Below are 18,686 nucleotides of genomic sequence, written 5' to 3' on the forward strand. Positions count from 1 at the left end.
CACATGATCAAGGTTATAGGGACAAGTACGTAAAGAGGTTGGACAACGTTCACAGATAGGAGGATTATATGCATACCTGATACATTAGAAAGTGGTCCGATGGAAAAGATTAGATAGAAAAAGGGAGATGAGCAGTACTGGAAGAGCAATCCACAAGACTTGGATGGTGGTTGTGATGTTTTTCCTAGGGACAAGTACATAGAGAGGTTGGACAATGTTCACGGGTAGAAGGATTATATGCATACCTGATAGATACATTAGAAGGTGGTCCGATGAAAAAGATTAGACAGAAAAAAGGAGATGAGGAGCAGTACCGGAAGAGCAATCCACAAGACTTGGATGGTAGTTGTGATGTTTTTTCTTGGGGGGTCCACGAGTATAGGGAAACGTCCACCTTGAAGGGATTTATATTGACTTAAAGGGTGCCCAGGGTCGGCCCAACCCTTAGGTGACTGAGGCGATTGCCTAAGGCCCCAGCCTAAAGAAGGCCCCCAGTGAGTTCGTCTTAGGCCCCAAGCCGCCCCCTCTAAGACCGCAAAAATTCCGGTCCTCTGAACAGAACCCTAAAAGAAGCAAACGAAAACAGAGAGGAAACAAGAAACCCTCTCCTTTTCTCTTCCTCTGCTTCTCCCCCAGAAACATCTTCCCTATTCCTGGCCTTACCGTTAGGGTTTCCACCTCCCATCGGAATTCCCCCATTTCTTCCTTTCTTCCTCGATTTATTCTTCGAATTTGATAGCCATGTGGATTGATGCTGCGTGGCTGCTCCTGATTTCATCGACCATCTGTTCATTTCTTTCTTTGTTTCTTTTTTTTTTGGTGAGGAGAGACGATTAGTGGAGATAGGCGCAATATGGCTGGTTGGTGCTAGATTCTTCTACGAGGAGGGGAGATTTTAGATAGATTTCAGGGTCATGGTTGTTGGTCCTGAATAAGGTTAGATTTGGGGCTGAGAGATGGGTTGCTTTGCTTGCATGACCTATCGTCAGAAGGAAGCTAGAAGGAGGCTCAGTAATGCCCCGGTCCTTGTCCGGCCTCGGTGATTCCTTAGGTATGCTGAAGTGTTTCGAATCTTTTTCTTGTCAAAAAATGGCGGTCTTTCCTATTTTGGCATGCCAAATTCTTTAAATTTTAAGGACATCATTTATGTTCTTTAGGTATGTTGGCATTCATCACTTCCTTTTTCTTTAAGAGTATTTTGATTTTTTTTTCTTGGGAAAAATATTTACATCTGGCTCCCCCTTTGGCATCCTAGTTTCTTTTTAGTTTGAAGGTTGTTCTGAAACGTTTGTTCTTTTCTAGGAAATTTGTTTGCAAAGTTCTTATTTCTCCCTCTATTTAATGCCCAGATTTGGAGAAGAAGGCACCTTCGCCAGCTGGAGACAAGAGAAAGTTTTTATTTCTTCCATCAGCTAGTTGCTTCATCGTATTTTCCTCATGGTCATATACTTGACTATAAGCAGTTATTATAAATCTTTCTATTTGTTTTATGTTTATGTACTCTTTCATACCCTCCACCTTTCAGATTGCTTGACCCAAATCTAAGCCATTCTCAAACAGTGCGGTCTTCACTGCATATAAACAAACTCTCTCAATGGTTCAAATGTTTGTCTTTGACTCTTTTCCAACTCTCTTTCTTATTTTGCCACATCTTCATCTCCATCTTTTTCTCTGTTAAACATTGCTCTCATGTATCTCCTTCGTTATTTGCCCCCTAATTTTATCCTTGTTCTTCTGTCACTCTTCTTATATCTCATTGATGCCTTAACTTGCTCCAATTACACCACTTGGAAGTGCAGCTCTACGGCTGCACAGAGTTCTCCAGGGTTTGATTATACCAAGAACAAATTTATCTATATTTCCAATCCTTTGTAATATTGCAGCAAGATAAATAGTCACTCCACTTTGTCTTGGGGCATTGGCTCCAACTCAAAACTACTCCGATTATGTTCTCTTTGCAGTTGCATTTCAAGCTTTGCATTACTCCAGGTATTGAACTTATTTTAGAACTCTCTCCTAAAGCACCCTCTTCATAATTGCAAATTAGCAAATAATCCTGACATAATTGTAACATGTAAACATCATCCACTGACATGATTCCTACTGATGTTTGTAGCTACTTTATTTGTAATATGTGTAGTGTGTTGAGGGTTGATGTAAATATCTTGCTAGTATCAAAACTTAGAAGTTACTCAGCTTATGATTCAATCTTGGTTTTGTAATTGGTTCCACATGTAAATCTTTAAAGTTGTAAATACTTTTCTCCTGGATTAATGCCCATAAGAAAATCTTCTGATCCATTAATTGTGTGACTGAGCAGGGCCGGCTCAATCCTTAAGCAACTGAGGCGATCGCCTAAGGCCTCAGCCTAAAGAAGGCCCCTCAGTGAGTTCGCCTTAGGCCCCCAAATGCATTGGGCTGCCCATGAGGGTGCCATGGCCCCCTAGCACCCCTCTAGCTCTACCCCTACATTCATGGGCTGAAGACCAGTTTATGGATATCAGATTTTCCCTTGCTCCTCCCTCATAAATCCCATGTCTTCTAAGTTCACCCTTCCACTAGAATCTAGGCATGTTTTTCTAACATGTCTTGCCAACATAACTGAACATAACAACACCTTCTCCTAAGGTCACATTTCCAAGTATTTTAGAATGTTGTGCAACAACAAGTCATTTCTAATTAAAATTACTTTTTTGTACTCTAATGATCTCTAATAAATATAGATATGTTGATGTGCCTCTAATTGTTCCAAGCATTTTAACTATAAAAGAAAAATATTCGAATTGCAGATATCAATGCACATAATAGTTTGTACCTGGGTAACACCATTTGTCTTGTAGTGGAACTTTTGTGGCCAAAGCTCATAAAAGTCCTGCAGAAATCCTCTTATAGAGAAATCAGAAAACAAATGCTGAACTTTAACCATAGCGCACATTAAGCATTTACGTGTTAAGTTATGAAATTCATAGGAGACTGGTGTGGGATAAAAGGGTTTCAGTTTATCCATTAGAATTTAGGGTCAAAACTGTCAATTGATGCATTATGATATTGAGATTGCAGAATCACGAAAATTAAGCCAAAGTCTGGTCTAAGACTTAATCTGTCAATCAAAGAACCCTCATTGGTTTCTTTTTTTTTTTTTTACCTGTATAATGGTTCTCTTTCTACTCGCCAGAATGATCAGAAGCAAACATACAACAGTAAAAGAATAGCACTGGAGAAATTAAGGCAGTAAAATTACTTTTTCAATTTGATATAGACTATCGATCAGGATTTTGAATTAGGTCATACAAAGCTTACCTTAAATACCTTTGTCTTCAATATATCTAAATGAACACGGGAGACTCCGTTAACAGTATGGCAACAAACAATTGATAGGTTGGCCATCCGAATACTCTGCAGGAACAATAAACTAAATCAAATTTTTAGCATACTCAAAAGAAATCTTACACAAATATGAAAGATAAATACTGGCAGAGTGCCTGCATATTTATTCAGTATGTGAAAGCCTAGGATACCTGGATACTGCAAAATGCATGCCATGCCCATATTCGATATGTATCAACTATCAAGTACCGATAATTGTTGGCCGTGGCTAGGATACTTGTTTTAAGATCCTGGATATACAGGGGACACTTCTTGGATAACTCCAAATATGAGGGGACGAGCTTTATATGCATGCATGCGTGTATGTTTATATATATAGATAAATAAAGTTGGACCCTTTATTGATGGACATGATGGACAGTTAATTTTAAAGCTTGCGATATCGATGTTATTGCATGGACCATGTACTATGTTGTTGTGGTGACCTACTAAGCTTTATGAATGTATATGTATGTCTGTGTATGCATATATATATCCGCTGTATCATACATGTATTTATTGTTGTATACTAGCCATATTTATCCCTTTATAAATATTTGCTGAATCTGCTTATTTGTGTTGTATCCATATCCTGTATTCATGTAAAAGCATCATCAAGAAAGAGATATATGCTTAGCAAAAAATGCAGATATAAAATTTTTGGAGAAACGTTATCTCACAATATAATAGTATGAAAACTGGTCATCATCTATCAAAAATGCTTAGTGTGAACTATAACTATCATTTAGAATATAAAATAGATGATATATAAAATGTGCCAAAAGAATTTCTTTAAAAAAATGTTGATATACCTTCACAGCACCTTCCTCAACAATTGACATCCGGGAGAGGCGGTTAAAATCAAGCCCAAAATGCTTTTTCAACTCCTCCACAAATGAAAGGTTTATGTCGAATATTATCTGAGCAAAAATAAGCAAAGTAATAATTTGTTATAATTTTTGGCATAGAAGTCGAGAACAATTACATACGGCAAACATAAATTGAAAAATAAGTTAAAAATATTCTAAACAGACAAAAGTCGTTCACTGAGCATGCAAATATGGTATAAACGATAAAATGTGTTGACATATTTGCAGCCTAGAATAAACCCATTAATTGCCAAGGCAAGACCACTACAGATATACAAATATTTCTTTGATACTCACTTGTAAATGACGTGGAAGAACACTGCCAAGTAGATCAACTGGGATTTTCTCTAGTCCCTCAGGAACTACAGTGTGAGTTGTGCAGGAGAAAATTTTGCATACAATATCCCATGCCTGCTTCCAACTGAGAAGCTCTTCATCAACAAGGACCCTCATAACCTCGGGGATTGCAAGGGATGGGTGAGTATCATTTAGCTGCAGGGCCACCTGGCAGTTTCAGCAGCCCAGTGAATAAGACAAAGAATCTTATAAAACAAGCATGAATCCTGCAACACAGGAATATTAATTTTCAATATATAACATATTGAACAAACCTTCTCAGGGAACTGATTGAAGTCATTATGAGAATCTTTAAATCTCCGAATGATGTCCTGAACTGATGCCGAGACAAAGAAATATTGTTGCTTTAACCGTAGTTCCTTGCCCTATATTATTGGATTGGAAGATAGAAGAGGTGTTTCATTTATATGATTATTGATAAATGTATTTGCATCATATATCTACCAGGTAGGAAAAATATTAACTTAAGACATTATTGACATTGAAAAACATGAAAAATATCATGCACACGTCATACATCTTTAAGTATTTTGTTTGAAATTTGTTTACAAAGTCCAACAATAACCATCTTCACAACACACCTTTCCTCTCAAGAGGAAAGGAGAAGTAGAGAACCACAAATGCATATGAAGGAACAAGAGGACCTGAACTATATAATATGAAAAATCAAATTGTTAGATGATCTTGAGCAGTAACCAGAAGTGTTAAGATGATTTTTGGAGACTTTGATGTACAGATCTAAAGATGGAATCTACATATATGCAGAAGATGATTTTCCCACGAATCTCATGACTCATCAAGACCACATTGAATGATTGACAGTTCGGCAATACCTTTTTAACACCCAAAATTTGAATTTTATGGTCAATGGATGTTTAGGAGCCTGCCAGACATTCCATGGGAGGTTGAGGACTCCAAAAATTGTATTCATTTTTATGCCATTATTGCTGTTATACTATGATAACTTAGTATTTTAGGATATAATACGTTAATGCTCAAGCATGACATCTCTATAGTTTAAAGTTCCTCATTCTGCCATGCGTTTTAATACTTATTACTTGGTACCCTAACCATTTAATGTCTTACTGTTGGAGCTAATGAATGACTATGGTGTAATATCAACCCCATATTACCTTAAATAATATACTGCCCTGTATTTAGAATGCATATTATTTGTTGCATTTAACTGTTGGAGCTAATGAATAACTATGGTGTAGTATCAACCCCATATTACCTTAGATAATATACTGCCCTGTATTTAGAATGCATATTATTTGTTGCATTTAATCCTTTTTTCTTCACAAAGCAACACCTATGAGCCCTAGAAATTTAAAATGGTTTAATCAATAAAAATGCTGCTATACATGTGTATATTAAAGTGCATCCATCCGCCAGTTAAAAGGCTTGCATGCTATTGCATGATAGTGTGTAACAAGTGCTGGTATGCATGCAATACATAATGCCATGCTTGACTAGCATGGCACCAACATATAGCACTTAAAATCCTGCAATTCATGCTATGTCATCCAAGAGCAAAGCCTCCTATCTACTTAAGCATTATGAATTCTGAGACCAATGGCAATATTATGAGTCTTCAAGAATCTCAGACCATATGTAGATTCTTCAAATGTGTCCTCTATCTTCTCTATGCTCAGTTTTGAGAGAGTGATTTCTAAGGAAATTTGTGTACCTATCCCTGTGATATCCTATAAATTTTTAAGAGCTTGGTCCTTAACAATTTAACACTCCTCATCAAGGTTCATCGTCTTGGTACCGGACCCCATACCAGTTCCACACTAGCACAGTGTCGGTATGGTATGGGGTGTTTTGGCATACCAAGTATCGTTACGCTATCTGTACTGAGTACCGCTACCAAACCGATACAGTATAGTACGCTCCATACCACTCGGTTCAGGCTAGTATGGTATACCATGCTCATGCTACTTTCCAGCATTTTCTCCTGCATCTCTGATGGCTCCAATTTTTTTTCTGTTCAAGGCTGTTGCAAAACCACTTCATTTTATTGAAATCTGTAGAATGCCTGCAAGAAGCGTAGCTAGAAAACAAATGCAATGGAACTGCTATTTTTTATTGCATACCCTAGTGCTAATAAGCCCACTACAACAAAGGTTGTTCGCAAATAGCTCCTTGACAAGATAGGTCAATGGACAACGGCCTATAAAAGAAGGTTCTCCAGGCCCACTACCCTCTTTTCTACCAACATGTCTGTTTAGGCATTTGGTAAAAATTCTGATAGTAAATTCTAGTGTAAGCCATCATATTACTTCAAATGGATTTAGTTTAGCTTATTTCTCTCAGCACACTCAAGTAGAGATATCTCCTGCTCATTAGATATGCAACTTGGGTTGTGCAACCTGAACCTAACCTGCCCAACCCACTCATTAAACCAACCCCAACCTAACCCAAACCCAATAAATAAACAATTTAATATTTATGTTATAAATTTATATTAAAGTTTTACATAAAATACTTAATTTTAACTATATATATATCCCCAATTCTTTATAGATTGCATAAACAGACCAAAATAAGAGCCCAACCAACCAAGTACTAATCTAACGAGTTCCTTATTTCCATCTACAGCCATTGTGTCAAAAAAGAATTCCTTGTATACATGCATACCTGATAACCTCGTCCATATCTTGAACATTTTTATTAGACGAATTTTATACCTCGGGCAACTCCTTTGCAACTTTCTCCATAGCATCTTTGTTCTTCGGTTACACTGTATTTCTATCTTTCCTGTGAAAGGGATTAGACTTCATCTACTCTCTCTCTCAAAAAAGTATATGTTTTCCTATTTTTCCATAGCTGTTCCAGCATCTTTGACAACTTCATCTATGGTGTGAAGAATCCTCTAAAGTAAAGGCCTCTGCATAAGTTAATAAGAGCCAAAGCATATCAACAATTATGTAAATCATCCTATTATAATCTCCTGCTTTTGATAATTCATCTAAGATAACCTATCATTAGTAACTACTCAGCAACTACCAGTAACCACTTCTATGGAAAGCCACTACTCACATATAAACAGAGATATATAGCCACGAAAAATAAAAGAAAGAGATCATCAAGATCCTCATCTCAATCTAGGATAAATTCTGATGCGCAAAGCTTTCCACCATATTCCTGGATACTTGAAGTCTTGAAGACTTAAAGGACATCATCTAAATACTAAAGGTGAAGGTCTTAGCCAAACAAGTTTAAGAACCCAACACCACCTGTTTCACTTTTTTCATATATCTATATCTTTTAATCTGGATGCCTTATATTATGAGCTGAAACTCCATAATTAGGGGAATCCTGAAGCATGCAGTGGTAAAAATCTTGATGCCTTCTACCAGTACCATTGACCAGCCAAACTCCAAAGTATTACCATTATGTGATTCTAGTGTTGTATTTCCTTGTAAAAAAAAGAACAAACCTGTCTCGAATATATTCTCAATTTATATAATAAAAATAGTGTTACTTCATTTGCTTACTGGGCTACCAAAAACTAAACAAGTGAAAAAGTGGGTCAAAATAAATCTAAGAAAAATTTGGGATTAAAAGTTGCCTTTTATTGAATCTTTATCGAATGTGGTCACCAACCCCACCTTGGCACATGGATAGCCCCACCACCCAGGTGTCATTAGGATGAATAATCTTGGATGAAGACTCTACCAATCAATTAAACAACCACTAAAGTATGATAAGCATCTTCCATGAAAGTAAAGAATTGTAAATTTGAATACCAGTTATAAAGGAATGATAAAAGGCTTCTTAAATTAGAATATTTCAAGACATATTTCTAGATGTAATTATGACAAAAAATAATCTGACATTTCACAGAGAGAACACAAAACCACCTGATATGATCGATCATCAGGATATAGAACACTACTAATTGTCTCAGCTTTCTGCCTGTTGATAACAGCATTAATATAGTCTCCTGTATCATAAGATTCCTGCCAAGATATGGAAAGAAACAATAGTCAGGTTGTTGTAAAAACCAGACTTGAACCTGATTTTTTTAAGCAATTGCAAAAGGTTTCTAAATATCACAAAACAGGAATGACAAAAAGAAAAAGAAAACTTGCCATCTAGGAATACACTCAAGTAATAGCAAAAAACACACAAGCAATAAGTATCAGCACCAATACAAAAACTGCTGAATCACGGACCATTTACACGACACCATTATAATTGGAAAACAATCGGATATCACTCCTACCTGGCCCCACAAAAAAAAAACAAAAGAAAGTATACTATGGTCACAGCGGTCATTGGTATTTGCTAAAAAAGCAGCATTCAGTGTAGAAACACTTTTATGTGTAGTTTTTACATGTATGTATCTATATTTTTAAGTCAATCTCTAAATAATATGACAAGGTCATCTTATTAAATTTACAGATCCCAGCACATGTGTTTGTGTATCCATCATTTGCCACTGTAACCAGGATGTAGATAGGAAAGGAAAAAATTGTTAATCATGGGCGAAAAGTTTCAAAGAGACACAGTAACATCTGTAAATCTTACAAATTAATTTTAATATAGGTAGAAAATAATATGCAGGATAACAGCTCTTGCAACTCTATCATATTGGACAAGAAGAAAAATCAGAAACCATCCTTACCATATCATACAGGTCACTAGGTTTAGCTGACCATAGGCGGAGATTAATAGTATTTCTTGTCCCATAGCCAGGTATTGGGTTGTCATAAGCAACAGCCTCAACCTATGAAGAATATAATGGATTATAGTGGCTAAATAAACATCAGGCAGTCTGGAGATGTTGTGACATCATTAAAAAATCCCTGCTATTTAGAGATATGCACAATAGACATGCAGATTCATACAATCAAAGAGCTAAAATAGGGAAACTATAAACTCAAAAATGTAATTACCGTCTCTCCAGGAACCCAAACTTTACACTTGCCACCATTAAAATCCTTCTCTTCAACAGTCCCATAGAACTAGTATGTCCATCAAACCAAAATAAGAAATAACATATACATATAAATGGGTTGAAGAAAGAAGTTGGAATTCTTAGCCTTGTAGAATAAATTTGATACAGACAAAGACAATACAACATAAGTTAATTGCAAACCTTCACTGCATACGAAACAGGAATGCGCTCTGTTTCCCAAGGGTTTCCAAAATTCAGCCAATAGTCAGGTTGTTCATGCTGAAATCCATCCAATATAACCTGGCGGAATAACCCATATTGGTAACGTAGTCCATAGCTGCAAAACAAAGACATTGCAATCTATTATTAGCAGATACATTAGTTTATAGTTACCATGATCAATTATCATCCCACTAAGTACATTAGCTGAAATAGTCATCCATCAAAATAAAAGATTCAGGACATATTTCCTGATAATCACAAGTTCACATTCAGAAACTTAAAACCAGGACATCTGAAGCAACCAGCAAATTCAGAGATACCACCATGTGGAAAGGCATCTAGATTATAGAGCCATATTGATTAAATTAAAACATATAATGCAGCACTAGTAACAAAACAATACCTAGATAATTATAGTAGGAAAAGGCCTTACCCCCAAGCAGGAAAGTCCATCGTTGCCAAAGAGTCCATATGGCATGCAGAAAAGCGAGCTAGACCACCATTACCTTGTGCTGCATCCCCTTCCTTGGAGTAAAATATCAAAGCATATATTATAGACAAGGAGATAGGAGATCCTTCTTTTGATGCTTAGTCTCTTGTGTGCCAAGTACGAAACTTTCGGAGATTAGTTTAACACAGTTTTTTCATGGAAACTAGGTAACAAGCTCCAAAATGACATTTCGCACAACATACGTATGACCAAGGTCGGCGGAACTGTCCCAAACTGTCCGATTCGGGGCGTCCCGGATCGTACCAGCCACGGACCGGGACGGTTCTGATGACGAAAACGAGACCCGCGCCGAAGGAGAAGAAGATGAAGGAAAAAAGAGAAAAAGAGAGAAAGAGAGCGGGGGAGAAAGAGAGAGAGGAAGGTTGAGGCCAGCCGCGACAGAGACCGAGTAGCTGCCACATGGAAGAGGGGCCGGAGGAGCCCCTATTTCGCTCCGGCCCCTGTGTCGAACGAAACAAGGGACCGGAGGGAGCCCTTCTTCCATGGCTTCCCAGCGACTCTCTAGCCTCCGCCTCCTCTGGCTCTCCGGCCCTCCACCAGCCTCCCTCGGCCTCCCCCTTCTCTTTCCTTTCCTCTCTCGTTCTCCCACTCTCCCACCTCTTCTACTGTGTCGGTATGGGCCTTGCACGGCACAGCACGGGTCGGTAACAACTCGTCCCGCTGGACAACCGGTATAATGCTCGGTACCGGTTCCGCAGACACTACGCGTGACCCTTTTATACCTCTCGTCTAGACTTGATATAAGCAACAGATAAAAATAAAACAATTAAACATTATGAAAATCAGAAAGGTGGAGAGTAAAGTTTGCTTACATGTGCCTTCTAAGCAGCAGCACGTGTTTTAAAATTTGATAAAATTATAATCTTAAAATAAATTCTACAATATATTCAAACACAATGAAATAATTGATGATTTATTGATTGGTTCTTAAAAAATATGGATTATAATAATGATAGAATTAAGATGAACTCCAATTTGACTAATAATTCAAACATTTCAAACATTAAAATTCATTCCAAAAGTTGGAATTCTACAGACCATCTTGTGATATGTCAAAAGCAGTTTTCCAACAAGAGCCTTGCTAACCTGCTCAGCCAACACTTCAAACTCAAAGCCAAGTTGATTCAAAGCATCTGCATACTGATCTCTTATACCTAAGTTAATAGCACTGTTTGACAAAGAACGGCCTGAAATGGTGCAAAGCAGTATAACTCAGTAGCGGAAGTAATACAGTTCCTTTCACCAGAACCAAGCATGATACAATATGGAAAAAATAATTGAAATATCCAAGACAGAAGGCAGAGATTTTAAAGTTCATTAAATAAATACAGCTAACCATTTATATAAGAACATAATAAAGAAAATGAGATGTGTAGTAAGCTCATCAACAGTTGATTGCAATTTGCCTTTCTTGATGGAAAAAAATTAATAGCATGATAAAATAAGTGAAGAATCAGATATAGAGCATGAGAAATCAGTACTATGTATGCAAAATGCAAGAAACTCAAAAAGTTATGTTAATACCCATAAGGAACTCCAGAGAGAGAAAGTAAAGTCTCTTCGGGTCTTTCCTCTTAAAGTAAGCATGAGTATCATGCCATCTCTCAATCAAGCGGTCTCTCACGCTATGTGACAAAGCCTACAGTCATTATGAAACGGTTTTCCACATTAAAATAAGCTGAAAGACAGCACATACGTCTTATAATATCTGAAGTCAATTATTGCAAGAAATAAAATACAGAAGAACGTCTCGGGGGGGTGGGGGGAATCTTTTTAAACCCTCTAATAGTGCAGAATTTATTTGTAGAACAAAAAGAAATTTCATTGAACCATTTCATTAATGCAGAATTTAGTTCTGTTATTGCCAGAGTCATAAAGATGCAAAAACATTTTACATTTTATCATGAAGGAAAAGTGGGAACACAAAACATGCAGCTTTATTTAGATAAAAACATAGATATACCATGAGGGGCATCATATCTTATCTCCTCCTCATGATTATACACTCGTTACACAAACATGTAATTCATGGCATTAAATCTTATGTATTTATGGAGGACCTTTCCCCATATTGATTTAGTAGCCTCCTTTTTTCTGTAGAAAATGAGCCCCCAAACAAGTCGGAGAATGCCAATTTGATCTCGCAACAACACAGCATGAAAAGACTGTTGCAGATAATAAGACTAGCAGAAGAAAATTGGCCCCTTCAAAATTCTGAAGAAGATCACTTACAATGCAAATGTTATGTTTACTTTTCTGCAAATATGGCATCTTGAAGACTTTCAGTACGCAGTTGTCTAAAAGTATCATGAAGTATTAGAGAATAAGCCCAAAGAGAACTCGAGGACAATTTCATTCAAGAGAGAAATTAATGCACAGATATCCTGATCTAATTCAACATACAGGACCAAGTCCATGGAAAAGAAAGGGGTAGCATGCTACAGTAGTACTCAAATAGTGATAAATCCATCCTGGTCATTCTGGACAGCAGAAGGAGAGATGCAAAGCTGGGTTACTAGAGTCTACACACACACAAGATTGCCAGTTTAAAACAGTATCCATGCCTTTCTTCTTCTTCACTCAATTTCCCTCTGAGTTTGTCTTTTCCTCAAGTCATAGTTTGTGTTACATCCTATGTAGTTTTCACTTTGTGAGTCTGCCATGGTGGCATGACATGGTTTTCTCTATCAGGACACTAATCTATCAAAACAACTAGAATATTTTATATTATATTACAAAAATAATTATCTAAAAGGACAGCATATATACGTAAAATATGTAACTTAATGTACCTATTTCCTGGAGTAGTTACACCACGATGTTTAAACACACTGTGGATTATTGAGAATAATGATGCACACCATTCATCATGATATTCTGGAGGCTTGTTTTGTTAACAAAAATGTCAATAGTCAGACAAATGGTCTAATTTTTAATCCAAATCCATTCACTTTTGTTTGCATGTAGCTTTTAACTAGGTTGCTCATCAAGCATGTCTGAACTAGTTCATGATCATGGTGGTAATGACCTAGGAGCATTAAAATCTGAATCTCATGGTTGACAAATTATTTAACAAATTGTTAAGAATAATATTCTAATCCACTATCCAAAAGCGTTGCCATTAGAAATGTGAGGGCCCACAGGATCAACATATATCATTTTTTCAGTTAATTATGGCAAGTAATTTCCCTCCAATGGTCCCATGCCGATGTTGATAAGAGAAAGAGACTGTCACGCCCCGGACCCGGATCCGTGACACGGCCGTGCTATTGCCGACTACCGCCCACAATAGCACGCAGCCTCATACCTGGGTAACAGGGTAGTCAAACCAACCAAATCTTTTCATATGAAAGCATTCTTAATACAACATGCTGGTCAGTACCCAAATACAGAGCTTCTATGTAGTTTATGTACACAAAAGTATACTTGCTTTACCCCAAAAGAAAGAAGCCCTGATATCAAATTAACGTGTCTCTGGCAGCTATCAGTGATGAGGATCTGAAAGAAAAGTAAATGAACGGATATGAGCTACACAGCTCAGTAAGTAATCATACATAATCTTACCGGATCGAACATAATGGTAACCATGTTTATGCAGGGTTTGAGAAGCTGACATGCGTATTATCTCACAATTTATCATGGCAAAATATGTATGCTTGGAAAACAAAGCAGTATTTTCAGTCAAACAGAATTTTCATAAAACATAAGAATTCATGCGATTAGCATCATTTAAAGGAGATAGCGGTTTTAGCAAAATACAACATTTCATAAGGATATATTCAAAAATCCGTTGTAAAACAATGTATGCTTTGGCGAGGCACGTTCATAAATGTCACGGCCCGCCTTTGCAGGGCACGTGACTATCGGGCCTACATGAGGGGGAAACACGGGGCTCCCCCTGCCAGATGTTGGCCGGTTCCGGGGCTTCACGCAAGCGTCCTTCACCCCTCACCGATTTTGCTTCTCCCCAGAACGCATCTGCAGGATTTGGAAACACCCGCCTCATATACCCAGGCTCTGAAATGAGCCTCATGATCATGCTTCAAATATCATTTTCATAAAGTATGCATATGAAACCGTGCCCCCGGCATGCCGTAGTCCATTCTCTCGGATGCTACTGCGAAGTCCATTCGGCCACTGGTGGGGCCAGCTAGTCATTCTCGGCCACTAGCAAGGCCAGCGAAGTTATTCTCGGCCACTAGCAAGGCCAGCTCAGTTGCATTCGATCAGTAGCATCTTTGAGCCCATTATAGTGTCTCTTGGCTAGCTAAGACTTTATAAACTTACATGCATGATTAAAATATCAGCATCATCATGTTGCATACATAGCCATAGCTTCTGAAATCATGCAAGTTACTTATGCATTGTAACATATCATGCATGAAACATATATACTTAAAATAAATGCTTAGGAAACATTAATAACATGACATGATCCATAACAGGATTAGAACAGGTTACTTACTTTCTTCACAAATCATGTATACAATTCAAATTGTATGAAAAACACTGGTTCATCTTATAAAACGTAATACAAGATCTACGATAAGATTAAGACAGATTACTTACAGCAATTCGTTATCCAAAGTCCTGGTGGCAAATCGTTGATTCCTAAAACCACATTATAGGAATCATATTATTCTCTATTTATTATAGAATTTGGTTTATCTTATCATGGACTTGCTTGGGTCCAAACCAAGGATCTTAGCCCATTTTAATTTAGCCAATTTGAAGCCTTTGGTGTTCATTTAAAGCCATTTGGGTCCATATGGTTAATTGGGCTTTTAATGACAGGGTTGGGCCTGATTTAAGACTAAGTCCATCCTCTTTCAGCCAATTAGGCCCTCTGTTAATTTAATTAGCTTGGACTGGGCCTAATTTAAAATTAATTGGGCCTGCTGGGATTACTATTGCATAAATGGGGTTCAGACCCAGCTCAATTGGGCTTAATTTAACCCATTTCATTCAATTGGGCTCGGTTCAGTTCTTTTTGGGTTTGGATTTAGCCCAATCTACTTAATTTGGGTTCATTCAGGCTTGATTGGGTTCAGATTCAACACCAATTAGGCTTAATTGACCCGTTTAACTCGATTGGGCTTGAATCAATCCTTCATCGGATTCACCCAAATCGAATTAAAGAATTTAGGCCTAACGGGTTTCGGATCCGGACTGGGATCCGACCCGCTAGGCAGACCCGTTAAGGGTCCTTTCCAGGGGGTTCCAGAGGCTTCCGCCTCTTTCGCGCGCCCCTCTCCCTTCTTCGGCCTCTCCATCTCCCATCCGCCGGCCCCCCCTCCTTCCGCCTTCACCGAACCCTCCCCGGCCTCCTCCTCTCGCAGGCGGCCGGGGAGGCGAGGCTCCCGATCCACCAGCTCGGAGTGGTGCTTCCCTTTCGGGGCGGCGGCGGTGGGAGGCCGGCTCTTCCCTCTTCTCCGAAGTGGTGCCGGAGGAGAGGAGAAGAGCTGGGAGGTGGGATCGAGGCCGATCTCCTCCGGGAGGACTTCACCGGCTCCGACCACGGCGAGGTAAGGCCGTGGTCCGAGGTAAGTACCCCCCCCCACCTTTTTTTGTTCTTCTTCCTCTTCCGTTTTCTTCTTCTCCCTTTTTCCTCCTTTTTTTGTGGAAGTCGCGCCACCACCTCTCGGCCGGCGGAGAGGTGGGGCTCGGCTGGGGCTGGCGGCCTTGAGGCCGCGTTGGTCGCCGGCACGGCAGACCCGGCGGCCCTTGGCTGCCCCTCAGCCCTAGGGCAGCCATGGTCGGGGCCTGTCACCCGCAGGCCGAGTCCGGCTGGGCTCGGCCCGGGTGGCATTGGGCTCGGCTTGGGCTGTTCTCAGGCCGGCCCGCGGCCTGTTGGTCCGGCCCACAGTCCGTGGGTCCGGCCCGCGGCCCTCCTCCTGTTTTTCTCTCCCGTGCCGGTCTCCTCTCTGTGCCAATCTCCTCCCCTCTGTTTCATCAGTGAAACCAGAGGGGAGAATACCCCACAGAGGGGTACCTCCACCCTGTCCTTGCCTAGAGACTTACTTACAGAGCCTTACCTTGATTCGGTTGACTGGAGTTGGGCAGTATCTCCTTCTCGGCAAACTCCCTCCTTCCTCTCCTAGGGCTGCAGGGTCCCTTCCGCCTCCAGCTCCAAGGCTTGGCTCTCTGGTGCAGTAGATCCAGAGGGTTAGAGGTTTAGGGAGGGTACATTCAATTCGGGTTAGCAAATCTTAGGGGTTTTAAATACAGGGCTTATGACTTGACCCCAAAGGAGAGGTGGCGTTCTCTCCTTCCTCACTGCTCCGGGAGCCACCAGCTGCCCCTCCTCCTCAGGCCAGCTCACAGCTCATTTGCCGAGGGGGAGGAGGTGGCGGGCTCCTGTTTTGCATGCCGGTGGGGGTTTCTCCGTTGGCCATCTGGTGGTTTTGTCTTTTCAGCCCTCAGGCGGGAGATTATTGCCATCTTGGGCCAGTGTGGCCTGCTAACCCCTCCCTGGCCCAATACTATTCAACTGGGCCCTACAGTATTGGGCCCGGTCTGTATTGGGCCCGGACATTACAGAGACTGCTATACAAATATGGTGTGGATTACGGCCAAAGCTTGAATAAGCTATGATTAGCAAGTAATTATACAATCGTACAAACTGCCACTCTCACCGGAACTCCCTTTACCCCATGATGACCCAAACACATTCAATTTGACTAGAATGATGCAGTCTGTTATGGGTATAAAGCAACCAAGACGGTAAAAATCTTTGGCTTTGAAACGTGCCCAATATTGTGACATCACATAGTGCCTGTAATTCGTTTTGCAATCCACAAAAAATAAAGATATCAAAACTTATCAAGTTCTTTAGCAACCCATAAAAAAGGGGGCCAACAGAGCTGAATTCAAGTAACTTCGAGAAAACAAATGTGGTACTAGGTTACAACTTACAACTGGTGATTCATCACAGAGATAACTGGGGAGATTCACTACAGAGTTAATTTCTGGCATCAAGAAAGACCAAAGATTACCTGATAAGCCTCAAAATCGTCGAAGCTAAATCTTGATCTCGCCACAGTGTACTCAACGTGGTCAAGAATGTCCTTTTGAAGACTGATCGGATCGTTCTTGAGAAACCCATCCATCAACGAGAACATCCTTTCGGCCTTAGCCTTCCCCTCCCCAGACTCCGGCACTAGTCCCGCCCGCCGGACTACCAGCCCTCTCGACCCCAACCTCGCAGTCCCCGGCCCCGCGGGGGTCCGATCGGCGGCCCCATCGATCGCGTCCCTCAGTGCGCGCTCGATGCGATCCAGGCTCTCCGGGTCCTCGATCTTGGCCCCGTGGGAGTCCACCACCAAGAACCGCTTCACAAAGAACTCCCCCTCGACCTCGACGGTGGCGCGCTCGATCCGGAGACCGAGGACCTTGAAGACCCGGGTGATCACCTGGAGGAGCCCGATCCGGTTGCGGGCGCGGATCAAGAAAGCGGTGGCATCCGGCGACTGCGCGTTGTCGACGGTGACGGTGGCGGAGGGGGAGGGTTCGGCGGTCTCCTCGTGGCTGCTGAGGGCGCGACGGGGAAGGAGGCGGAGCTGGGGTTTGGGAGCAGAGAATAAGGCGGTGGGGGGTTTATAAAGAGATAGGAGAGCGGCGGGGAGGGGAAAGAAGGGCGATGGAGGTGGGGGCAGAACGAGAAGGGAGGGGCTCGGAGGGAAGAGCAGGGCGGAGATGGCGGACATTTTGGGAAGAAAACGGAAATTTCGAACCAAGGTCTCAAAGGGAGAGAGAGGGGCGGGGGGGCGAGGGAGACGAGAAGCATGCTGTATGTATGGGCTGCTAAGTTAAACATGGCTTCTGGTGACTCGCGGAACGAATTATTAGATTGCTTCGATCGCGTTCACCGTATGCCTTGAAGGCAGTTTGAGTTTGAAATTTTTAAAATAAAAAAAACATGCGGGATTGGCGTTTGTTTCGCATGTTGCTGCGGAACTCCAGACCGTCCGGTCTGGGAGAAGGCGGGAGGCAACGGGCGCTTTATTAGCGTTAAGTGGAAGTGTGGTCTCCATCTTTCTAAACCTACCGGGTCTGTTGAAATCCGTGAACCATATAATGTTCCCCAACCTCCCCATCAGTTTTACAATCTGATTAAATCGAGTGGGCTGATGTTGAGGCTTTTGAGTGGGCTGAGCCAAGGCCCAGCAAAATAGAGTATCTTTAGCTAGGAGGAATTGGACTCTAGAATATGCTAGCTATTTGGTTAGAAAGTCTCATTTTCATTTCGATTTTAGAAAAAAATGGAGTATTTTAATTTTCAAAATCCAATCCCTACTCTTCTTTAATGTTCAAATTTCATTTTGATTATGATTACAATTTTTATTCCGAACTAAACATATTGGAGAATATGATCATTCTGATTTCCATCTCAATCAACTGCGATTCTTATCATGAACCAAATGTGCCCAAATATATTTCAATAAGCCCCATG

At 40.4% G+C, this 18,686-nt stretch overlaps 1 protein-coding gene across 1 annotated transcript in view; it reads right to left on the reverse strand.

The window, feature by feature from the left end:
* Positions 1–17,995, reverse strand: part of LOC103722941 (glycogen phosphorylase 1-like) — a 45,727-nt gene extending 27,732 nt beyond the window's left edge. The window contains exons 1-13 of the mRNA XM_017846622.3: positions 17,230–17,995; positions 11,759–11,873; positions 11,321–11,421; positions 10,157–10,248; positions 9,703–9,838; positions 9,500–9,568; positions 9,229–9,330; positions 8,462–8,560; positions 4,847–4,957; positions 4,533–4,739; positions 4,179–4,286; positions 3,301–3,396; positions 2,816–2,872 (exon numbers count right to left, since the gene is read on the reverse strand). Coding sequence (XP_017702111.2) covers positions 2,816–2,872; positions 3,301–3,396; positions 4,179–4,286; positions 4,533–4,739; positions 4,847–4,957; positions 8,462–8,560; positions 9,229–9,330; positions 9,500–9,568; positions 9,703–9,838; positions 10,157–10,248; positions 11,321–11,421; positions 11,759–11,873; positions 17,230–17,940 — 2,004 coding nt within the window. The 5' untranslated portion in view covers positions 17,941–17,995. The remainder of the gene's footprint in view (positions 1–2,815; positions 2,873–3,300; positions 3,397–4,178; positions 4,287–4,532; positions 4,740–4,846; positions 4,958–8,461; positions 8,561–9,228; positions 9,331–9,499; positions 9,569–9,702; positions 9,839–10,156; positions 10,249–11,320; positions 11,422–11,758; positions 11,874–17,229) is intronic.
* Positions 17,996–18,686: the final 691 nt, after the last annotated feature.

Source organism: Phoenix dactylifera, chromosome 4 (assembly GCF_009389715.1).
Source record: "Phoenix dactylifera cultivar Barhee BC4 chromosome 4, palm_55x_up_171113_PBpolish2nd_filt_p, whole genome shotgun sequence".
NCBI lineage: Eukaryota > Viridiplantae > Streptophyta > Magnoliopsida > Arecales > Arecaceae > Phoenix > Phoenix dactylifera.